General features: G+C 46.9%; 1 protein-coding gene across 2 annotated transcripts in view; it reads right to left on the reverse strand.

The window, feature by feature from the left end:
- RGS7BP (regulator of G protein signaling 7 binding protein) overlaps window positions 1-24604 on the reverse strand; it is a 175929-nt gene that overhangs the window by 11716 nt on the left and 139609 nt on the right. For both annotated transcript variants that reach the window (XM_073623576.1, XM_073623578.1), the window contains 2 exons: window positions 21758-21902; window positions 6272-6342 (listed from right to left, as the gene is read on the reverse strand). In XM_073623576.1, coding sequence (XP_073479677.1) covers window positions 6272-6342; window positions 21758-21902 — 216 coding nt within the window. The remainder of the gene's footprint in view (window positions 1-6271; window positions 6343-21757; window positions 21903-24604) is intronic.

Here is a 24604-nt window from a genome sequence, read left to right on the forward strand (position 1 = left end):
AGAACATTGTAATCAATGGTGCTGCAGGTGTCTTGGGGGTCGGGGTGGCATGTCGTTTAGTATGAGGGGCATTCAAGTCAAACTGGAACTTATTTTACAGGTATAAAAAAGGAATGCTAGTGTGGTGGTACTACACGCAGTAGTAAGTGGCAAGTGTGTCCCATTACTGGGGCACATGTCACATGCCAGTCCAGTCCAGAGCCCATTAATCAAAATGGCAGACAACAGTGTGTGCACGGAACAGCTCCACCACAGACTCACCTCCTCCGGAAAAAATTTCAAACAATTGCATCTGCAGGTAAAGTGAAGGCAGGTGTTTTCTGGGACAAACGTGGTGTTATTCATGTGGATTTTCTTCCCTGTGGTGTCACTATCAACAGTGAATATTACTGTTGTGTTCTGAGTGTTGTGCCTATGGGTCTGCAAAAAAAACGGCCTGGTTTGATCTCTAAGGACAAGGACACCCTGTTTCTCCAGGACAACGCACAAGCTCATACTGCTCACCGCACTACGTGTGCATTACAGCAACTTGGCTGGGAGATATTGCCACATCCCCCTTACAACCCGGACCTTGCTCCCAGTGGGACCTGTTACTTTGGAACCCTAAAGGAATCCCTCGGAGGTCAGCATTTCAGCACTGATGACGAAGTGACGCAGGCTGTCCTAGGATAGTTCAGGCGTACTGACAAATCTTTCTATGCCAAAGTTTTCCAGGCTTTAGTTAAATGCTAGCATAAGTGTGTAAATGTAGCAGGGGATTATGCCGAAAAATAAATACAGTTCCCACTTCTTAATTTTTCCTTTTATTATATAAACTCAAAAGTCCCGGTTTGACTTGAACACCCCTTGTATTTTAATTTTAAAAAATCTAAGTACAAAAGGTGAATCAGTTGTGGCATATAAACCGATATATGGAGATATCAAATACAAATCTCTCTAGGTCAGATTTCAACCCATTAATTGGTTTGCTCAATCCATGACACCCCTCCTAAGACATATCTGAACATATTTTTTAGTCCTGAACATAATAAAGAAAACATACACAAAACACCATACATTCCCTTTCCAGGCAGTCTTAATGAGACCAGGGGCGGATCCAGGGGGGGGGCAACGGGGCAATTGCCCCCTCCGAGAAATGCGGGTGAGTGACTGTGAGAGAGAGCCGCTGTGCGGCTCCGGGAGTGAGTAAGCCGCTGGGCGGCTCCGGGAGTGACAGAGCCGCTGGGCGGCTCCGGGAGTGACAGAGCCGCTGGGCGGCTCCGGGAGTGACAGAGCCGCTATGCGGCTCCGGAAGTGAGAGAGCCGCTGTGCGGCTCCGGGAGTGAGAAAGCCGCTGGGCGGCTCCGGGAGTGACAGAGCCGCTGGGCGGCTCCGGGAGTGACAGAGCCGCTGGGCGGCTCCGGGAGTGACAGAGCCGCTGGGCGGCTCCGGGAGTGGGAGAGCCGCTGGGCGGCTCCGGGAGTGACAGAGCCGCTATGCGGCTCCGGAAGTGAGAGAGCCGCTGTGCGGCTCCGGGAGTGACAGAGCCGCTGGGCGGCTCCGGGAGTGACAGAGCCGCTGGGCGGCTCCGGGAGTGGGAGAGCCGCTGGGCGGCTCCGGGAGTGAGATAGCCGCCGCTGACATGTGCCGCTCCTCATAGTGTTGAATCCAAAAGAGGTCGCGTAGCGGTAACTTCCATACAAAGCAGCGCGATTTTCAAACACTCAGGTCTGATTCTCAATGGTTTGTACAGTCCATGTGTTTGTGGGCGGGCTGCTGGGCCAATCAGGGAGCCGGCGGGCGGGGGAGCAGAGAGATGACATCATCTCTCACCGCCCGGCGCCCGCCCTGCATCCCTGCAGTTCCCCCCTCATCATGCAGGCAGCTGCGGCAGCAGAGAGATTACATCATCTCTCTGCTGCCTGTCTCTGGGACACAAGAGACCACCTTAGCAGGTGGCAAGTGACAATCTTCATCTGGTGACAGGTGACGTGGCAAGTGACAATCCGCAACGTGGCAGGCGACGTGGCAAGTGACAATCTGCATCTGGTGACAGGCGACGTGGCAAGTGACAATCCGCAACATGTGGCAGGCGACAATCTGCATCTGGTGACAGGTGACGTGGCAAGTGACAATCCGCAACGTGGCAGGCGACGTGGCAAGTGACAATCTGCATCTGGTGACAGGCGACGTGGCAAGTGACAATCCACAACATGTGGCAGGCGACGTGGCAAGTGACAATCTGCATCTGGTGACAGGTGACGTGGCAAGTGACACACTCGGGGCTCCCACTGATTCTGCATTATGGTGAGTTAAACTATTTAATTTTTTATAACAATGTAATAATAGTAATAATGCGCTTCAATCATCCAGACACCATAACAACCATGGTGCCGTGATGATTGAAGCGCCAACACCAGCCATTTCCCCGATAGATGTACCCCAAAAAAATATATTTTCTGGCAGTGCCCCTCCCGAGACTAGACTCTGGATCCGCCCCTGAATGAGACTGCTGCTGTTATGAAGACATACAACATTGTGTCTTGCAGTCAAAGGCTAATATCTTGCACTGAGTCCTGTCCAATGTATAGTGCCATTGCCTTATGACTTGTATAACTATATGAAAACAGACTGAGGATTACGAGTGACAGAACATGCTGGAAATCACCACTTCCTCTGCAGTTGGGTGCCAGCAAATGAAAGCCACCCTGCTCATACCATAAATAAAAGCCTTTTATTCACTGGTACAAAAACCCTTTTCATGATGCCGAATGAGGACAGCTGGCTTTGCTGGCCTTTTATAGTGGCCTACCACTTAATGACCCCCTTGTAGGGCATTTTTCTATTGATTTTTATATTGCACAGATCATTAGGGAAACCACAGTTTAGCTATTACTTGTTCCATGTGCTGTTAGAACAAGGTTTAATGAAATCCCACTTAGAAGTAATTCACTTAGCCTGAAGTTTGGGATGATGAACTATCACTGTGTACTGTGATTGATTACACGATGTTGCAGTTTTTTTCACCATTAAAAGATTCTGGAACTTCAGGAGGTAAGTGATATAAAAAGATATCATTTTTATCCTTCAATAATATAGTGCTAAGTACTAAGTACTAGTGCTAAGTACATAGAACCATTCACATAAGTTCTTGCCACCGAACCTGCCTATAGTCTAACATCCTTATCACATCCATACATGCCAGGGCTGATTAGGTGGAAGCTGACCAATAATTTTTGCATAGTGGGAGAATACTGGAGTACCCACAGAAAACCCAACAAATGTAGAAGTCACAGTTAAACTTCACGACAACTCTGTCTCTGGAGGTATTTGGATCCAGGACCCTAGCAATGCAATACATTACTGGCTAGAGCTTTGATGACATCAGTCCCATGCATGTACGCGGGAGCCCTCGTTTATGGCATGAGCTCTGAAAGTCCGACACTTTACGACGGACCTTCAGAGCGCATGTGCCGGTGACATCACCAGCTGCATGCAGTGTGAATATCTCCTACACCAGGCATCATTAAATGACGGACCGCGGGCCATATCCCATTAGGAGATGGTTCTTCGTCGCCACCACCACGGTCATCACAGCATGGCAGCCGCAGGAAAAATTAGCTTTAGATGGAGGGCGGGGACTGCTGGAGCTTTCAAGTGTCCCAGCAGGTGATTGGATGTTAGGATGAAGGGCTGTCATAGCAATCAATCACTTGAAAAGTTAACTCCGGCTGCTCCTGCCCTCCATCCAAAGCTGCTGTGTCTCCCACTGTCTAGAGATGCCCTGCCTCCTGTTCTCCACTCTGTGTACCTGAGAAAGGTAGGAGAGTGAAGGGGCAGAGCTGGGGGGGCTACAATGTGAATGGGGGGACAGATTTAGTGGGGGTCTGTAATGTGAATGGAGGGCAGAGCCATATGGGCTGAGTGGGGCTGCATTGTGAATAGGGGGACAGAGCTGTGGGGATCTGTATTGTGAACGGGGTGGCAGAGCTGAGGGGGGCTGCAATGTGAATGGGGGGTGCAGAGCTGAGGGGGGCTGCAATGCAAATGGGGGAGCAGAGCTGAAGGGGAGCTGCAATGTAAATGGGGGGCAAAACTGAGGGGAGTTTCAATGCAAATGGGGGAGCAGAGCTGAAGGGGAGCTGCAATGTAAATGGGAGCAGAACTGAGGGTTGCTGCAATGTGAATGGGGCCAGAGCTGAGGGGGGCTGCAGTGTGAAAGGGGCAGAGCTTAGGGGGCTTGCAATGTGAATGGGGGGTGCAGAGCTGAGGGGGACTGCAATGTAAATGGGGGGCACAGTTGAGGGGGGCTGCAATGTGAAAGGAGCAGGGCTTAGGGGGGCTGCAATGCGAATGGGGTGCCCAGCTTAGGGGGGGCTGCAATTTAAATGGGGGGAGCACAGCTGAAGGGGGCTGCAATGTGAATGGGTGGCATAGCTGAGGGGGGCTGCAATGTGAATGGGGTGGAGCTTAGGGGGGCTGCAATGTTACTAGGGGGCAGAACTGAGGGGGGCTGCAATGCAAATGGGGGGCAGAGCTGAGGGGGGCTGCAATGCAAATGGGGAGCAGAGCTGAAGGGGAGCTGCAATGTAAATGGGGGGCAGGGCTGAGGGGGCTGCAATGCAAATGGGGGATCAGAGCTGAAGGGGAGCTGCAATGTAAATGGGGGCAGAGCTTAGGGGGGCTGCAATGTGAATGGTGGCAGAGCTGAGGGGAGCTGCAGTGTGAAAGGGGGCAGAGCTTAGGGGGGCTGCAATGTGAATGGGGGGTGCAGATGTGAGAGGGGCTGCAATGTAAATGGGGAGGCAGAGTTGAGGGGGGCTGCAATGTGAAAGGGACAGGGCTTATGGGGGCTGCAATGTAAGTGAGGGGTGCAGAGCTGAGGGGGCTGCAATGTAAATGGGGGGCAGAGTTGAGGGGGGGCTGCAATGTGAAAGGGGCAGGGCTTAGGGGGACTGCAATGTGAATGGGGGTTGCAGAGCTGAGGGGGACTGAAATTTAAATGGGGGGTGCACAGATAAAGGGGGCTGCAATGTGAATTGGTGGCATAGCTGAGGGGGGCTGCAATGTGAATAGGGCGGAGCTTAGGGGAGCTGCAATGTTAATGGGGGGCAGAGCTGAGGGGGGCTGCAATGTGAATGGTAATAGAGCTTAGGGGGGCTGCAATGTGAATGGTGATAGAGCTTAGGGGGGCTGCAATGTGAATGGGGACAGAGCTGAGGGAGGGGGTAAAATGGGGCAGAGGACCTTGCTGTGGGGGGAATTGGCTGGATTGAGGATCAGTGTTTCAACTGCCAATATTTATTTGCTGTTGTAACACACCTGGGTGGGATCGGAACACATTCTCTGCGACCCAAGCCCACCCAATTTTGAAGCCTATTAGAGCCTCTGCCTCTACTGCCACTACTGGGGGGGGGGGTCATTGTGAAGGGGGGACAGGGACACTACTATGGGGGGGGTGAAGTGATGAGTGGAGAGGACACCACTGTCACAGGAAAACTTTAATGCAAAGGGGGACTGAGGAAACTGATGTAAAAACTAGGTTTCAGAGGAGGGGCTGTGATGTGAATAATCACACAAACAGGCGATTCATTCAAACCTCGGCTGTAAGAAAATTTTATGGATCGGACCTCCATGAATCTTAATTCAATACCCCAGTCCTAAACAGTGCAAGTTTAGGAGATATTCACTGTACCTACAGGTAAACTTTAGTACAGGCATCCCTGTAGGTACAAGTCAGAAAAGTGAGTTTAATACTACTGCTTTAAACCATCCATGGCATGTATATTCTCTCCAGATTGGGTATCAGTGCCAAGACATTTTGTAGCATTCAATAGCAATTAGAATGTCTAATGTAGGGAGATCTTGGAATTGAATAATAGAGCTCATACTGCTGGAATATCTGAGAATAAGCCAACTTTGGCAAGTAACCTGCTGTCATCTATATACAGGTGTAGAAAAGTTTAGACAGATTGTCCATTCAACTTAAAGTGGATTCCTCAACAAGGAAAAAAGGTGGAATAATTCAAATCCCCCCCCCCTCATATTTTCCAACCAACAGCACCAATGCTGGCAAAAATGATGCTAATGCTACCGCCATCTGTTCAAATATATATGAACTAACAAGAGTATTTTTTTAAGCCAGCAATCAGTTAGAGGGGGTGGGAGGAAGGAGGGTAAATATTTTCCCATAGATGGGTTTTAAGGATCGTTTGCTGCTTGTTAAAAATATGTAAATAATTTAGTGTCCATAGTCTGGGCACAGGAGCAGATTAGGAAAGTCGAATCTTACCTTGGTTTTTTAATGGCAAAGGCATGGTCTCCCTGAGTTTGCTTAAGAGGTTTTTCATTTCCCTCATGTCTCTGAAAGAAAGGAAAATATCTCCTTGAGTTTGGAATTCCATTCATATGCAAGATGAAGATTTTCTTGACGCCATGTGGAGTTGCCAAGATTTTAAAGCAAACCTGTAGTCTATTGAGTGCTTGGTAGCCTACCCTCACCATTATAGATACTTTTAGCCAACTGCCTAAACTGGGAAAGGCTCAGATTGTGGACTGGTTGTAATGAATATACCAGCCTATAAATACCCATAATTTACTCAAGATCAGCCCCCTTTCTTCTCTTTTCTCCTTTTCCCCTATTTTCTACTATTCCATTTACATGTAAATTTCATAATATGGTTTGCTAGTTGACATATTTGTTTCACAAAAAGATATCTGCATCACTTAAGATGAGTTGCTCATCACAGGTTCCACTATGAAATCCAAGGGTAATGCTCTGGCTCAGTGATCAACAAACTGTGGCCCTAGGGCCGAATGTGGCCCTTTGCTTGCTTTGGGTCCTTGGGGCACTGTTCTTCCCACTGACACCATTGGTGAGACACCAATCTTTCCACTGACACCAATGATAGGGCACTACTCCTGCCACTGATATAAACGATTAGGTAATATTTCTCCCACTGACACCAACAATGGAACACTATTCCTCCCACTGACACCAATGACGGAGTACTATTCTTCAAACTGACACCAATGATGGAGCAGTATTCCTCTCACTGACACCAATGATGGAGCACTATTCTTTTCACTGACACCAATAATAGGGCATTATTCTTCCCAATCACACAAAAAATAGAGCGCTATTTCTTACACTGACAGCAAAGATAGAGTACTATTCCTCCCACTGACACCAATGATAGATCACTATTCCTTCCACTGACACCAATGATGGAGCACTATTCCTTCCACTGACATCAATGATGGAGCACTATTCCTTTCACTGACACCAATGATGGAGCACTATTCCTCTCACTGACACCAATGATGGGGCACTATTCCTCTAACTGACACCGATGATGGAGCACTATTTCTCCCACTGACACCAATGATGGAGCACTATTCCTCTCACTAACACCAATGATGGGGCACTATTTCTCCCACTGACACCAATGATGGAGCACTATTCCTCTCACTAACACCAATGATGGGGCACTATTTCTCCCACTGACAGCAATGATGGAGCACTATTCCTCTCAGTGACACCAGTGATGGGCACTATTTCTCCCACTGACACCAATGATGGAGCACTATTCCTTCCACTGACACCAATGATAGGGTACTATTCTTCCCACTGACACCAATTATGGAGCACTGTTCCTCTCACTAGGGATGAGCCCGATGTTCGAGTCAAACGTTAGACTTGAACATTAGGTGTTCGCCTGTTCACCGAACAGTGAACAATATGCTGTGTTCGCAGCAAATTCGAAAGCCGCGGAACACTGTTAAAGTCTATGGGACATTAACATGAAAAACCAAAAGTGCTCATTCTATATGCAATTTATTGCCATAAAAAAGTGTTTGGGGACCCAGGTCCTGCCCCAGGACACATGTATCAATGCAAAAAAAAGTTTTAATAAAGGCTGTTTTTTTCGGGAGCAGTGATTTTAATAATGCTTAAAGTGAAACAATAAAAATGAAATATTCCTTTAAATATCGTGTCTGGGGGGTGTCTATAGTATGCCTGTAAAGTGGCACAGTTTTGCCGTGTTTAGAACAGTACCACAGAAAAATTACATTTCTAAAGGAAAAAAAGTAATTTAAAACTGTAATGAATGGTCGGGTCTCGCCAATATAGATAAAACTCATTGAAAAAAATGGCATGGGTCCCCCCCCAGTCCATTGCCAGGCCCTTTGGGTCTGGTATGAATATTAAGGGGAACCCCGAAACAAAAATTTAAAAAAAAATTGCGTGGGGGTCCTCCCAAAATCCATACCAGGCCCTTCAGGTCTGGTATGGATATTAAGGGGAACCCTGCACCAAAATAAAAAGAATGGCGTAGGGGTCCCCCCCAAAATCCATACCAGACCCTTATCCGAGCACGCAACCTGGCAGGCCGCAGGAAAAGAGGGGGGGCAAGAGCCCCCCTCCTCCTGAACCGTACCAGGCCACATGCCCTCAACATGGGGAGGGTGCTTTGGAGAAGGCCCCCAAAGCACCTTGTCCCCATGTTGATGGGGACAAGGGCCTCATCCCCACAACCCTTGCCCGGTGGTTGTGGAGATCTGCAGGAGGGGGGCTTATCGGAATCCGAAAGCCCCCTTTAACAAGGGGAGCCCCAGATCCCGGCCTCTTCCCCTATGTGAATTGTGTGACACTTCTTCTCGGTGACAGCTGTTATATAGCAAGGGTGGGGCTGCCTGGTGACGTAAACGGGAGACCCCAGCCCCTTTGCCACCACATGACGCCATTTTTTTAAAATTTGACGCAGGGTTTCCCTTAATTTCCATACCAGACCTAAAGGGCCTGGTATGAATTTTGGGGGGACGTCCACGCAATTTTTGAAAAAAATTTTAGTTCAGGGTTCCCCTTAATATTCATACCAGACCCAAAGGGCCTGGTAATAAACTGGGGGGGGGGGGGTTTCCATGTTGTTTTTTTCAATGAGTTTTATCTATATTGCTGAGACCCGACAATTCATTACAGCCGCAATCATTTTTAAATGACTTTTTCCCTTTAGAAATGTCATTTTGCTGTGGTACTGTTCTAAACACGGGAAAACTGCACCACTTTACAGGCATACTATAGACACCCTCCAGGCGCGATATTTTATTGTTTCACTTTAAGCAGCATGGGCAGCACAGTGGTGTAGTGGATAGCACTCTCACCTAGCAGCCATAGGGTCGCTGGTTCAAATCCTGACCACGGCACTACCTGCCTGGAGTTTGCATGTTCTCCCTGTGCCTGTGTGAGTTTCCTCCCACACTCCAAAGACATGCTGGTAGGTTAAAAAGCGCCCTGAGGCGATTCAGTTCGCATAGGTAGCGCTATACAAGTCACTCATTCATTATTCAAATCTCTGCTCCCGAAGAAACGGACGTTATTAAAACTTTTTTTTGCATTGATCCATGTCCCCTGAGGCAGGACCCAGGTCCCCAAACACTTTTTATGACAATAACTTGAATATAAGCCTTTAAAATGAGCACTTTAGATTTTTCATGTTCGCGTCCCATAGACTTTAACGATGTTCGCGCGTTCGTCCAAATTTTTTGCCTGTTCGCATGTTCTGGTGCGAACCGAATCGGGGGGGGTGTTTGGCTTATCCTTACCTCTCACTGACACCAATAATGGGGCACTATTCCTCCGCCTACTAAGCACAGGTGTTATGTAATTTTTTAATCCCACTGACCACCAAACCTGAGACATAGTCTATTCCCACAAATGTTGGGGCATTTTCTACCCACACTGGCCACAGTCCAGTCCCCGTAAAGTCTGAACAACAGTAAACTGGCCCTTTGTTTAGAAAGTTTGGAGACCCCTGCTCTGGCTCATTGTATTCCAGAAAATTAGTCATGGAAATACCTCACTGCACTCCGGGCTACAGCAACTTTTCTTATTCAAATAATACTAGCAAGGGCAGCACAGTGGCTAAGTGGTTAGCACTTCAGCCTGGCGGCACTAGGGTCGTTGGTTCAAATCCCAACCATGGCACTACCTGCCTAGAGTTTGCATGTTCTCCCTGTGCCTGAGTGGGTTTCCTCTGGGTACTCAAGTTTCCTCCCACACTCCAAAGACATGCTGGTAGGTTTATTGTCTCCTGTCTAAATTGGCCCCAGTATATGAATGTGAGTTAGGGACCTTAGATTGCTATCTCCTTGAGGGTGGGGACTGATGTGAATGTACACTACATATATATGTGGCACTGGTAGATTTATGATCTACCATCTGATAGGTGAATTGCTCGTTAGGGGAGTTAGATTTGCCTCTGTTCCAGCTTGGCTGACGTTGCGTGAGCCGGTGGGTGTCGCTGTTACCATTGGCTGGTGTTGGAAGGGCAACGTGTCGAAGCGCATGGGTGCTCCTCTGTCCTGGAGACAACTCGGTGGAGGTGGTCCTCCAAGTTGCATTCTGGGAGAGGGTATTTATGGGACAGACGCCATGTTTTGGGGTTCGTTTTACAGCCACCTGCTGGCCTTCCTGGCCGATAGGTATGCATTAGAGTGCTACCTCGTGGTCCTCCGTTCCGGAAGCCCGCGTCGCTGTGGCGCGTGGGAGGGCCCAGAAGCATGTCTGGGGCCTACCACAGCAGCCAAGGAATGGTCCTGAGCTGTCTATCCACAGTGAAAAAGCTGGACAACCGAGAAGATCCCAGGGAAAGACCCGTCATGGAAGGATCATGCAGAGTGCTGGTCTGGAGAGGGGCCTGGTGACTCGGTTGGAGGACGTATCCTAAAGTAGTTCTACAGTATAGTACTGCTGAGTTGGCTTAGAGGTCCACGTACTGTGTCTGACATTCACCGCAAAATTTAATACATCCTGTGGCAGAGGATCGTACGGGTTTATTTCAAGCAAGTCTGTGGCAGAGACTTTTGTTCGTGCTACGTACTGGCTGCTAGGCAAGTGAGAGGGGCATATCCAGGCGAGCAAAGATTGTGTCCCACAAGGGGATTGCATCCGATTATAATATTCAACTTTAAAGGACGTTACTTGGTTCAATAAAGCATTGAAATCGCACTCAAGTGTTTGCGCTTTTATCGTCCAGAGGTAAACTCAACGGAACCCTAGACCCGGTGCCGGTGAAACAGGGGTGTCGAGAGTGAAGGTAACAAGCCCGCTTAAACCAGCAGCTCCACCGAGAGTTAGTGCTACATGTGGGGGCGTCGTCCGGGATTTGTTGACCATCGATTCTTGCAACCCAGAGGGGTATTTCACTGGGAGTTTACGGTGAGACCTGGACTTTGTCAAATTTTTCAGGAAGAGAAGGGGTTAACAGTTGAAGGACTTTATTTCTGAATGCGTAGGCGGCGAGCGCCAGTGAAAGCCCGGGAGCTACGTGATCAGAAGAACAAGTGGGAGGAGCCTACCCTACTTGATACTGCGTGGGACGCGTGTATGTGTTTGGCGCCAGAGAAGAAGAGAGGCCTTGTGATCGTGCTGAGAAGATCGGACTGTGGCCATGTCTTTTTCGGCGATGCAGCCAATTATGGGACCAAGAATGTTCCCTGCAAGCACCGCGTTGAATACTTTGCTGACCAGAGCCCTGCTTACAGATACTGGTGTTCGTCTGAAGCCACAGGGGAGGTTTGTTCTGTATCTCAGGAGATATTGAGGGACTGGGCATGATTTGCCATAGATGTGAAGGACTGGCCGTACATCTCCGTCCATTTGGTCGATGTCCGCAATGTGGAGAGTATTTGTTTGTGGTGGAGCAACCTACCATGTCACCCCGTGCTTATCGGATAGATTGGGCAACAGGTATCGCCACAGTAGAAGCTGCTATTACTACGGAGAGAGAGCGGCAGGCCGTCACTTTGCCTGTTGTTGTCGAAAATGTTCCGGAGAGAGACACTGCTGTTGCCGTCTCATCAGCGGACATTGCTTTGAATTCTGAGCCCACCACGCCTGTCTCTGTTGTGCCTGTACAGAGGAAGGTGGGATATGTGAAGGCTTCTCGCGGCCGTGGCCGAGGCCTACCCCAGAGGCTACCCGAACCGGATCCAGAAAAGTGCACGACAGGAACGGGTAAGCAGCTGGTGGGGAATGTATCTGGGACTGTAAATAAGTATCTGCCAGCGGAAGAGTTGGGAGATTCGGAAGCAGAATCCATGTCGGATCTTTCCGGTGATGATGACCTGTTTGAAACTATGTCACAAGAGCTGTTATGGTCACAAGGCGAAGACATCGCCTCTGCTATGACTTTCCCTGAATGGACAGCCCTGAGTTCTGGGAAGACGTCACCCTGTGTGGAGCCACACAGCACTGTAAATGAGACTTTGTCAAAAGTTGTTAGTTCACTGCAGACACCGGCTGGGTGTATGGTGAGCAAATCCTTGGATTCCTGTGTGCCTCCTGGCATGGGAAAGAACAGATCCTTGCCCAAACTTGCACGTTTGCAGAGAATATTAAACAAGCGTATAGCTACGGAGCATGGCTTGGAGTTCCCCTATGTCCCTCAGGACGTAATGCAAGTGATTGAAGTTAACCAGGAACTTTGGTACAGTGAAGCTGTTTGGGACTATTTGTCTGTGCCTAAGCCTTTCCGAAAGACTGGATGTTCTGTTAAAATGGATGAACGTTTTAGTGGATGTTTTATGCACTGGAACTTCGGTCGGCACATCTATGCTGACAAAGTGGTCATCTGCAGGCCCGGAAAAGATGACGCTGTATATTTCATTACCACAGTGGATAAACTGGGAAAGACACTGACCTTGCCAGATCCCCGGTTTTATTGGTAACTATGGACAAAAGAACTTTGAAGTTAGTTAGTTAGTGTCAGTATAAAGAGATCTTCATGGTCAAGGTCTGGATATTCATCTCAGTGTTTTAAATCCAAGGACTTCTTTTTGCTAGCCGGATTTTTTTCATGTGGAAAAAAATTTATACAGGGATGGACTCCTAAAGATTATTTTTGATAATAGATTATGGGAAGAGAGTCTCATTTTTAAATGAGGCTTTGCTCCTGAAGTTGTACAGGATATACAGTGGCTTGCGAAAGTATTCGGCCCCCTTGAACTTTTCAACCTTTTGCCACATTTCAGGCTTCAAACATAAAGATATAAAATTTTTATTTTTTGTGAAGAATCACCAACAAGTGGGACACAATTGTGAAGTGGAACGAAATCTTTTGGATTTTTGAAACTTTTATAACTAATAAAAAAATGAAAAGTGGGGCGTGCAAAATTATTCGGCCCCCTTGCGTTAATACTTTGTAGAGCCACCTTTTGCTGCGATTACAGCTGCAAGTTGCTTGGGGTATGTCTCTATCAGTTTTGCACATCGAGAGACTGAAATTCTTGCCCATTCTTCCTTGCAAAACAGCTCGAGCTCAGTGAGGTTGGATGGAGAGCGTTTGTGAACAGCAGTTTTCAGCTCTTTCCACAGATTCTCGATTGGATTCAGGTCTGGACTTTGACTTGGCCATTCTAACACCTGGATACGTTTATTTGTGAACCATTCCTTTGTAGATTTTGCTGTATGTTTGGGATCATTGTCTTGTTGGAAGATAAATCTCCGTCCCAGTTTCAGGTCTTTTGCAGACTCCAACAGGTTTTCATCCAGAATGGTCCTGTATTTGGCTGCATCCATCTTCCCCTCAATTTTAACCATCTTCCCTGTCCCTGCTGAAGAAAAGCAGGCGCAAACAATGATGCTGCCACCACCATGTTTGACAGTGGGGATGGTGTGTTGAGTGTGATGAGCTGTGTTGCTTTTACGCCAAACATATCGTTTTGCATTGTGGCCAAAAAGTTTGATTTTGGTTTCATCGGACCAGAGCACCTTCTTCCACATGTTTGGTGTGTCTCCCAGGTGGCTTGTGGCAAACTTTAGATGAGACTTTTTATGGATATCTTTGAGAAATGGCTTTCTTCTTGCCACTCTTCCATAAAGGCCAGATTTGTGCAGTGTACGACTGATTGTTGTCCTATGGACAGACTCTGCCACCTCACCTGTAGTTCTCTGCAGTTCATCCAGAGTGATCATGGGCCTCTTGGCTGCATCTCTGATCAGTCTTCTCCTTGTCTGAGCTGAAAGTTTAGAGGGACAGCCAGGTCTTGGTAGATTTGCAGTGGTCTGATACTCCTTCCATTTCAAAATGATCGCTTGCACAGTGCTCCTTGGGATGTTTAAAGCTTGGGAAATCTTTTTGTATCCAAATCCGGCTTTAAACTTCTCCACAACAGTATTACGGACCTGCCTGGTGTGTTCCTTGGTCTTCATGATGCTCTCTGCACTTTCAACAGAACCCTGAGACTATCACAGAGCAGGTGCATTTATACAGAGACTTGATTACACACAGGTGGATTCTATTTATCACCATCAGTCATTTGGGACAACATTGGATCATTCAGAGATCCTTGCTGAACTTCTGGAGTGAGTTTGCTGCACTGAAAGTAAAGGGGCCGAATAATTTTGCACGCACCACTTTTCAGTTTTTTAATTGCTAAAAAAGTTTAAAATATCCAATAGATTTCGTTCCACTTCACAATTGTGTCCCACTTGTTGGTGATTCTTCACAAAAAATTAAAATTTTATATCTTTATGTTTGAAGCCTGAAATGTGGCAAAAGGTTGAAAAGTTCAAGGGGGCCGAATACTTTCGCAAGCCGCTGTATGTGTGTTTAATATGTTTTCCTTTTCAGGAACCATTTGATCTCCTATCAAGCTGTGAGGCTTTTCAGCTAGATAGATAGTGATAGACTGTTGTGTACAGTCATAGGATGGTTTTGTTTATGGACGTGAACATATTGTTTTATAGATGTTAATCTCATAATGTATTTCCACTGTCTTTCCTTCTTCTCTATCTATCCAAGTTTTAAGCTCAAATACCTACTCCCAGGCTTGGGAGTTATTATCATTATTTTTGGACAGACGTTGGGGACAACGTCTATTGTACTGGGGGGAATATGTAGCGCTGGTAGATTTATGATCTACCATCTGATAGGTAAATTTAGTGAATTGCTTGTTAGGGGAGTTAGATTTGCCTCTGTTCTAGCTTGGCTGACGTTGCGTGTGGTTCCACACTGAGCAGGTGGGTGTCGCTGTTACCATTGGCTGGTGTTGGAAGGGCAACGTGTCGAAGCGTATGGGTGCTCCTCTGTCCCAGAGACAACTCGGTGGAGGTGGTCCTCCGAGTTGCATTCTGGGAGAGGGTATTTATGGGACAGACGCCATGTTTTAGGGTTCGTTTTACAGCCACCTGCTGGCCCTCCTGGCAGACAGGTATGCGTTAGAGTGCTACCTCGTGGTCCTCCGTTCCGGAGGCCCGCGTCGCTGCGGAGCGTGGGCGGGCCCAGAAGCATGTCTGGGGCCTACCACAGCAGCCGAGGAATGTTCCTGAGCTGTCTATCCACAGTGAAGAAGCTGGACAACCGAGAAGATCCCAGGAGAGGACCCGTCATGGAAGGATCATGCAGAGTGCTGGTCTGGAGAGGGGCCTGGTGACTCGGTTGGAGGACGTATCCTAAAGTAGTTCTACAGCATAGTACTGCCGGGTTGGCTTAGAGGTCCAAGTACTGTGTCTGACATTCACCGCAAAATTTAATACATCCTGTGGCAGAGGATCGTACGAGTTTATTTCAAGCAAGTCTGTGGCAGAGACTTTTGTTTGTGCTACGTACTGGCTGCTAGGCAAGTGAGAGAGGCCTATCCAGGCGAGCAAAGATTGTGTCCCACAAGGGGATTGCATCCGATTATAATATTCAACTTTAAAGGACGTTCTCAAAAATCCTAAAGAAAGGTATTTGAGCTTCCCTGCAGCTTCCCTCCTGCCTCTTTCCTGCTACTTCCTTTGTTACTTGGTTCAATAAAGCATTGAAAACGTACTCAAGTGTTGGCACTTTTATCGTCCAGAGGTAAACTCAATGGAACCCTAGACCCGGTGGAGGTGAAACAGGGGTGTCGAGAGGGAAGGTAACAAGCCCGCTTAAACCAACAGCTCCACCGAGAGTTAGTGCTACATATATATATATATATATATATATATTTATACTGTATGTAAAGCACTGTGTAAATTGGCAGTACAATATAAGTACCTGTAATAATATTAGGGGTCACCTCCAACACATTTCAGCATGGAACATGTCAGAGGTGATCCCTGCCACTATTTAATAGGTAAGAAAAGTTGCTGAATCCCAGAGTGCAGTGACCTATTTCCCTTTCTGATTGACATACTTTCTAGTGGTTCTTCAAATACACCTACCATCCTCTTGAGTACATTAATAAAACACGTTCCAGATAATAATGTTTTATTTTAATTTTCTGGTTCCAAAATTGTAACCTTGTCACAACATGTGCATAGTGGTATTGCTATATCCTCATTGAACAATATTCAAAAATTGATCATACCAACATGTTATTTGATTATTTAAAATTTTTTATACATTTTTTATTCCCATTAATATTTTGAAAATAAGTGCAAAATATTAACAACATTTTACATTATTACAAAGATATACTAGAAAACTGCTTTTGCTTATTTGTGCCTGCATGGGTTGTCAGCGCCCGGGGCAAGGCAAGTAATTTGCGCCCCTAACTTGCGGACTTTTAGTACTCTCTGAGTCCTGTCCCTTCCCTTCCTACAATAGTACTAACCAACCTGATTCCTATACTGACCACTACACTATACTGTCCACTACACTGACCACTATACTGTCCACTACACTACACTGACCACTATACTGTCCACTATACTGTCCTCTACACTGACAACTATACTGTCCACTACACTCTACTGTCCACTACACTACACTGTCCACTACACTATACTGTCCACTACACTGACCACTATACTGTCCACTACACTGACCACTATACTGTCCACTACACTAACCACTATACTGTCCACTACACTATACTGTCCACTATACTGATCACTATACTGTGCACTATATTGACCACTACACTCTACTGTCCATTATACTGACCACTACACTAACCACTATACTGACCACTATACTGTCCACTACACTGACCACTATATTGTCCACTACACTATACTGTCCACTATACTGACCACTATACTGACCACTACACTGACCACTATACTGTCCACTACACTACACTGCCCACTATATTGACCACTACACTCTACTGTCCACTATACTGGCCACAACACTACACTGTCCACTATACTGTTCACTACACTGACCACTATACTGTCCACTACACTACAATGACCACTATACTGTCCACTACACTATACTGTCCACTATACAGCCCACTACACTACACTGACCACTATATTGACCACTACACTCTATTGTCCACTATACTGCCCACTACACTACACTGTCCACTATACTGACCACTACGCTACACTGACCACTATACTGTTCACTACACTGACCACTATACTGTCCACTACACTGACCACTATACTGTCCACTACACTACAATGACCTCTATACTGTCCACTACACTATACTGTCCACTATAATGTCCACTATACAGCCCACTACACTACACTGACCACTATATTGACCACTACACTCTACTGTCCACTATACTGCCCACTACACTACATTGTCCACTATACTGACCACTACGCTACACTGACCACTATACTGTTCACTACACTGACCACTATACTGTCCACTACACTGACCACTATACTGTCCACTACACTACAATGACCACTATACTGTCCACTACACTACAATGACCACTATACTGTCCACTATACAGCCCACTACACTACACTGACCACTATATTGACCACTACACTCTACTGTCCACTATACTGCCCACTACACTACACTGTCCACTATACTGACCACTACGCTACACTGACCACTATACTGTCCACTACACTGACCACTATACTGTCCACTACACTGACCTCTATAATGTCCACTACACTACACTGTCCACTATACTGACCACTACAGTATACTGTCCACTATACTGTCCACTACACTGACCACTATACTGTCCACTACACTGACCACTATACTGTCCACTACACTATACTGTCCACTATACTGACCATTACACTATACTGTCCACTACACTACACTGACCACTATACTGTCCACTACACTATACTGTCCACTATACTGACCACTACACTATACTGTTCACTACACTACACTGACCACTATACTGTCCACTACACTACACTGACCACTATACTATACTGTCCACTATACTGAGAACTACACTGACTACTATACTGTCCACTACACTACACTAACCACTACACTGACCTACCTGATTCCTATACTGACCATTACACTACACTTTCCACTACACTGATCACTATACTGTCCACTACACTGACCACTATACTATCCTACCTACAGTATTCCTATACTGACCACTACACTGCATGACTCTAGCTGCTCTTCTACTCCCTCTCTCTGGCTGGCTGCTCCCTCTCCCCAGACCGTCCACCCCCCGGGCCAGCAACATGACTCTCATGATCACGAGGGAGTCTCATCTTCTCTTCTTAGTTCTCCATCATTCCAGAGGGCAGGAGGAGAAGACAGCAGCGGCTCACAATCTCCATTTCTTGTGTCCCCCGCGCTCCACCATGTTCAGACTCCGGCACCCTGTGATTGGGTGTATGGGGTCATGTGTGGCCGCGGGGCTGGCCTGTTAACGATCGCGGTTGCTCCTGGAGTCCCGTCTCCGCACATGACCCCATTCGCCCAATCACAGGGTGCCGGAGACTGAACATGTGCAGAGGTGGGACTCCAGAATCTACCGTGATCGTGGACAGGCCAGCCCCGCCGCCGCACATGACCCCATACGCCCAATCACAGGGCACCGGAGACTGAACATGGCAGCCAGAGCGCGGGGACACAGGAAAGTAAATTGAGGAGGAGGCAGCCAGTAGTGACACACAGCCCCCTCCCCACCCCCCACGCTACACCACTGCTAAACCTACAACACTAAAATCAGTCTGTATATGCAGTAAAGCATGCTTGTTATACTCACTGTGGAACCTAAGGGGTTAATATTCTGAATTCTCTGATTCTCCCCTTCTTCCACAATCCCCAATCTGTCTGCTGATAGAATAGAGCCTCAGGAGAAAGCTGCATATGCTCAGTTTGGTGTGTGTTGCTAGAGAGTTTTTTTTTTTTTCTTGGGAGGGTGCATGTGATTAGCACAGGGCCAGTCTGCACTGTGCAAGCAGAGGGTCAGGGATCCAGCAGCCTCATAGGACAATCAGGGGAGAATGAAATCTCCTCCTACAAGCTTTAACCAGACACTGATAAAAGTCACAAGACTGCTATATACTGCTGATGAGAAAAGGTATTTAGCAGTTTATATTTACTAAACTAATTGAATTTCCATGTTCTGTGTACTGTGGGAGATCAGATATACTGAATGCAGGGTCCTGGGTTTAGTAAACACTTTAATAAGTGATACGGGTGCCTTCTGAACGAAACCATTATTTTGATGAGATACATTTAACAATGAGTTAAATTATAAAAGATTAGTAAAAGGTGTTTCAAGGATAAAAGGCTTAGTAAAATTAAAGTACAACATCCCCCCAATTTTCCTCCTTATCTGTCCCCAATCCATCTCCTGATAGTACAGACAACTCGGGGGCACTCTGCACATGCTCAGTTTGGTGTGTATTGTTAGAGAGTTTTTCTTATTTTTTGGGGGAGGATGCATGTGGCCAATCAGCACTGTTAGATAGTTTTTTATTTGTTGGGGGGAGGGGGTGCATGTGGCCAATCAGCACTGTCCAGACAAAGGGTCAGAGGTCATGCAGCCTCATAGGACAAGCTGAGGAGAATGAAAACTCCTCCTACAAGCTTTAACCTGATAGAAGTCACAAGACTGCTATATACTGCTGATGAAGAAAGGTATTTAGCAGTTTATATTTACTAAAATAATTGCATCTCCATGTTCTGTGTACTGTGGGAGACCCTTTTTTTTTTTTTTTTTTAAAGATGAACATTTACTTTGAAGTGATTGTCACGTACAGTACACTAAAATTATCACCTGCAACAAAAGAACTATACTTGCCTCTCCCGCTGTCTGTGCTGACCTTCATATTACTACAGAATACAGAAGTGACGTGCGGGTCAGTGGGAAGGACCACTGAGCACAGCAGGAAACCAGGAGATTGAGGCTCCCAGGCGTGCTGGCTTCTGAATAGACTTCAAGCAGTGACTCCTCAATATCAGAGCAATGTTTGTCAGTGCAATCAGTGGGAGACTTAACTATTTACCTTCTTTGCAGGGAACTATGATATTACAAGATATATTGTTTTATTTCAGTTTAAAGCCCAACTCTGGGAAACATAAAAATGATCCCTTGCAGTTTAACTACTTGTTTAGTCTAGGGGAAAGTGTTTTCACTTTAACTCACCTGATCCTTGGCTCCCCCACACTCTGGTGGTGGACTGTCCTTCAGCATCACCACATCCCAATGCAGAAATATAGACCCTGCATTGAGCTAGATGACGTCAGGGCCTTATGCCCCGTACACACGGTCGGACTTTGTTCGGACATTCCGACAACAAAATCCTAGGATTTTTTCCAACGGATGTTGGCTCAAACTTGTCTTGCATACACACGGTCACACAAAGTTGTTGGAAAATCCGATCGTTCTAAACGCGGTGACGTAAAACACATACGTCGGGACTATAAATGGGGCAGTGGCCAATAGCTTTCGTCTCTTAATTTATTCTGAGCATGCGTGGCACTTTGTGCGTCGGATTTGTGTACACACGATCGGAATTTCCGACAACGGATTTTGTTGTCGGAAAATTTTATAGCAAGCTCTCAAACTTTGTGTGTCGGAAAATCCAATGGAAAATGTGTGATGGAGCCTACACACGGTCGGAATTTCCGACAACAAGGTCCTATCACACATTTTCCATCGGAAAATCCGACCGTGTGTACGGGGCATTAGACTGCTGGAGCATAGGGGAGATGAGATTGCTGCGGGGACTGGTCTAGAAGGGCAGTGGAGGTAGGCAGATCTTCTTTTCCATGTCCCCTAGACCTAAACAAGCAATTAAAGTGATATTAAAGGTTCTTTTCATAAAAAAATAAAATAATAAACATGTCATACTTGCCTGCCCTGTGCAATGATTTTGCACAGAGCACCCCCGATTCTCTTTTTCTGGGGTCCACCGCTGGCGCTTCTCTTCGGCGAGTGCCCCCACAGGAAGCTGCTCCTGAGCCACCTTGTCTGTGTCCATTGACACAGACCGGGTGGCTCGGCCCCGCCCCACTCCTTGTCACAGTATTTGATTGACAGCAGTGGGAGCCAGTGGCTCCTGCTGCTATCAATCTGTCCAGCTCTCATGCACATCGCTGGATTGTGAATGGGCTCGGGTAAATATAAGGGGGGCGGGGGATTCTGTTACACAAAAGGTTTTTTTTACCTTAATGCATAGAATGCATTAAAGTAAAAGACATTTAGGCTTTAAAACCACTTAAAATCTAGCAGCACAGGCACAGCCCCATGGCAATGTATAATTTTCCCAGAGTTGTGCTTAAAAGCAAACCTGTGTTTTGTCAATGTAGGAACAGAAGACTTTAAACCCCCCTCCCCAGCATATACATACTCACCATTCCTCCCCATCATTCCATTTACTCTCCAGATATGAAGCAGCATGTGATATGTTCCACATAACAGCAGTGTTGCTTTGCCCTGAAAGTAAACCTACCAAAAACCTCTGTAATTCAAAATTACCAAATGATTATAAAACACACAAACAGGTTACTTTTAATGAAAATTGCATATCAAAGGAATCTGGTATATATAGGCATGGAAAGTCATATCCAATACTTAGTGGCCAAAAGAGTCCATGTACCTCTCCGTGTTGTCAATGTCTGTGGAAACCTGCCAACACTGCTGGACATCTACTGGGGATGAAGATGTGTCTTCTAAGATTGGAACTTCAGAACTCTCATCCATTTTGTAGTCTATTATCTTTGGACCAACACACTGCTCTTTTCCTTTAGAATAAGAACACAATAAAATAATAGGTATTTAATGGCATATGTTTTTTGGAACATTGTATTAGAGAAATATAGCTAATTCATCGAAGTGGACAAATGTTCAAAGTTCAGAACCTGAATAGGCTTGCAAGCCTGAATTAACTGTAAAGATAGATGAAAGAAAAAGGGCGCATAGGCCTAGTGCTTTATCCCACAAATTTTATTTAAGATAGAATAAAATGAATTGGTACTACTCATAAACATAGATAGTAAAAGCGCTCATCAGGCAACTCAACTTGGTTGCACTCTCTGACCACTCGAGCATAGGAGGGCCTCACCAGGGTCCCTGCTGGCTAGCGCGTTTCGAAAGCATGTCCTTCTTCATCACAGCCCTCTGGTAAAGAAGGACATGCCTTTGAAATGCAGAGATTTCCCTTTACTTCCTTTCCCATAGCCAAACAGGAAGTGACAGCAAAATCCTTGCAAATTAAAGTCACCAGAACTAGTGCTCCCATTGGAATAATATTCCTCTGTTGCTTTTCTGGGGACAACCCAAATGTGGTATTTTCTTTTACTTTCACTTTCAATGATTATGGTAAACAGGACAAATAGAGAGGGTGAATCTCCTTAACTGGGGCACAGACAGCAATAAAAACTGTCAAGTGTTCTAATCCCTCTCCACTCTATGCAAAAAAAAAAAGTTTTGCCTTTAGTTACACTTTAACCCTTTCACTGCCAAGTCTGTACACCGTACAGACCTACAAAAGTGCCTGCAGGTGGCCAAGTCCAACTCTGCTGAACAATTCTATAACTCTGATCAGATTATAACCTGCTGATCCGAGTTATTAACCTTCAATGTGACCGCCCCCCCACTCATGCTGCCCCTTCCCTGTCCCCAGCCCCCCACCCCCACCCCCTGCAGCTCCCTTCCATCTATAACTCCCCCCACTCTTCTTACCTATCCCCTTCACCCCCCTTCCCCCCCAGCACTAATAACCCCCCTCCACCCGATCCGACACCCCCACCCCGCAAAGGGATCCCCTGCAGCTACTTTTAAAAGTTTCCATCCTCCCACTGCCGCTCCCGCCAGCTTCAGGTGCTGCATGGGGCTTGGGGGGGGTTCCAGATGTGCCCCCCTTCAGTTACATCACCCCCCCAGTACCGGCCCCCGCACCTCTGATCCATCACCACTCCAGCAGTATCCCTCCTTCCCCTCCCGCAGCCTGTAGATGCTGGCCGCTTTGATCTCCGGCAATCTGACAGGCTGGGGATCGCGGGGGGGGGGGGAGGAGGGGGGGAACGGTGCGAGTAAAGTTGAGGCTTGGGGGGGGGCTTAATAATAATGTTTACCCAGCGCCCCCCTGTTGTACAGTACAGTATCGTGGATATAGGCAGAGAAAGCTCCTATATCCACTGACAGCTGATATATAGTAACCACAAGTATTACTATATATCAAACTGTCATTTTATGAATGAATAGAATCTCTATACAGATTCCTTATTCATTCAAGTAAAGAGCTACAGAGAAAGGGACTATCTTCAGTCCCTTTCACTGTCTCAAAAAAAGAGATATGGGGGTCTGTTTAGACCTCTGATATCTCACCAAAGACATCCCCACCCACAAAAAAAAACAACAAAAAAATTTAAAAAGTAAACATTTTTTAAATAGAAACACAAACAAACATAGTAAGACCCCCCCCACGTCCGCCCGCACTCACCCCTCCACGGTGGTGATGCCCCCCCCCCCCACGGCTTCCTCAGTTTTTCCTCCCGGCCAACCTGATCCATCCTGATTGGCCAGGAGGAGAGAACGGAAGGCAATAGCGAATATTAATTTGCTATTGTCACAAGTGGGTGGGTTCGGGGTGCAATGCTCTGCGCCCGAGCCTAACCTTTTTCAAGCCAATTAGAGCCTCAGGCTCTAATCATATGGCTTGAATAAAAAACCTCATACAAGCATATGAGTCCGGCACCCTGCAGGGGTCGGCGCCCCAGCACCCCTAATGGACCGGCCGCTCCTGGTAAAACCCCTTTCACATGGAGCAGACTCTGTCAAGCAGATCCGCCTACTCAGCGGGGGATCTGTCTGCTGATCCCCACTGTGCAGGCAGATTACAGGTCCATGTCCGTTCCACTGATGCAGAGCAGACACGGACACAGCCATTATTTTCTATGGGGAGATTCGATGGAAACGGACCACCGACATTTCCATCCGATACCATCCGATCCGATCTGCTAGATGGATGGGGAATGGAATCCCCATCCATCTGTTTTTAGCAGACTGGCTGGATCGGATGTAGGCGGGTGTAAACGGACACATGTCCATTTACATCAGCCTCTATAGAGAACAATGGGTGGTCAGATTGGGCCCACCTAAAAAACAGACAGGCAGACCCGATCAGTGTGCTTGTGTGAAAGGGGCCTAAGGCCTTGTTCACACAGGGCATACACAGCGTACCTTTACAGGGGCACACAGGTGTTCCGTGCATCTCTGTGCAGGCCGTCCCATTGATGTCATTTGGGATGTAGCAACTGCATGAACAGAGCCTTTTCTCCCAATTTTACATCCATGTAGGTCCGCTTGCATGTCCCTGAGCTCACACTCTCCGCGTTCGGGGTTGTGTTCCCACACGCACACAAATGTCAGATTGGAAACAGCAGCTATGCCTGTGCAGCCGTTGCATTCCAATTGACATAAATGGGACTGCCTGTATGGGGGT

The sequence above is a fragment of the Aquarana catesbeiana genome, linkage group LG01 (assembly GCF_042186555.1).
Source record: "Aquarana catesbeiana isolate 2022-GZ linkage group LG01, ASM4218655v1, whole genome shotgun sequence".
Taxonomy (NCBI): Eukaryota; Metazoa; Chordata; class Amphibia; order Anura; family Ranidae; genus Aquarana; species Aquarana catesbeiana.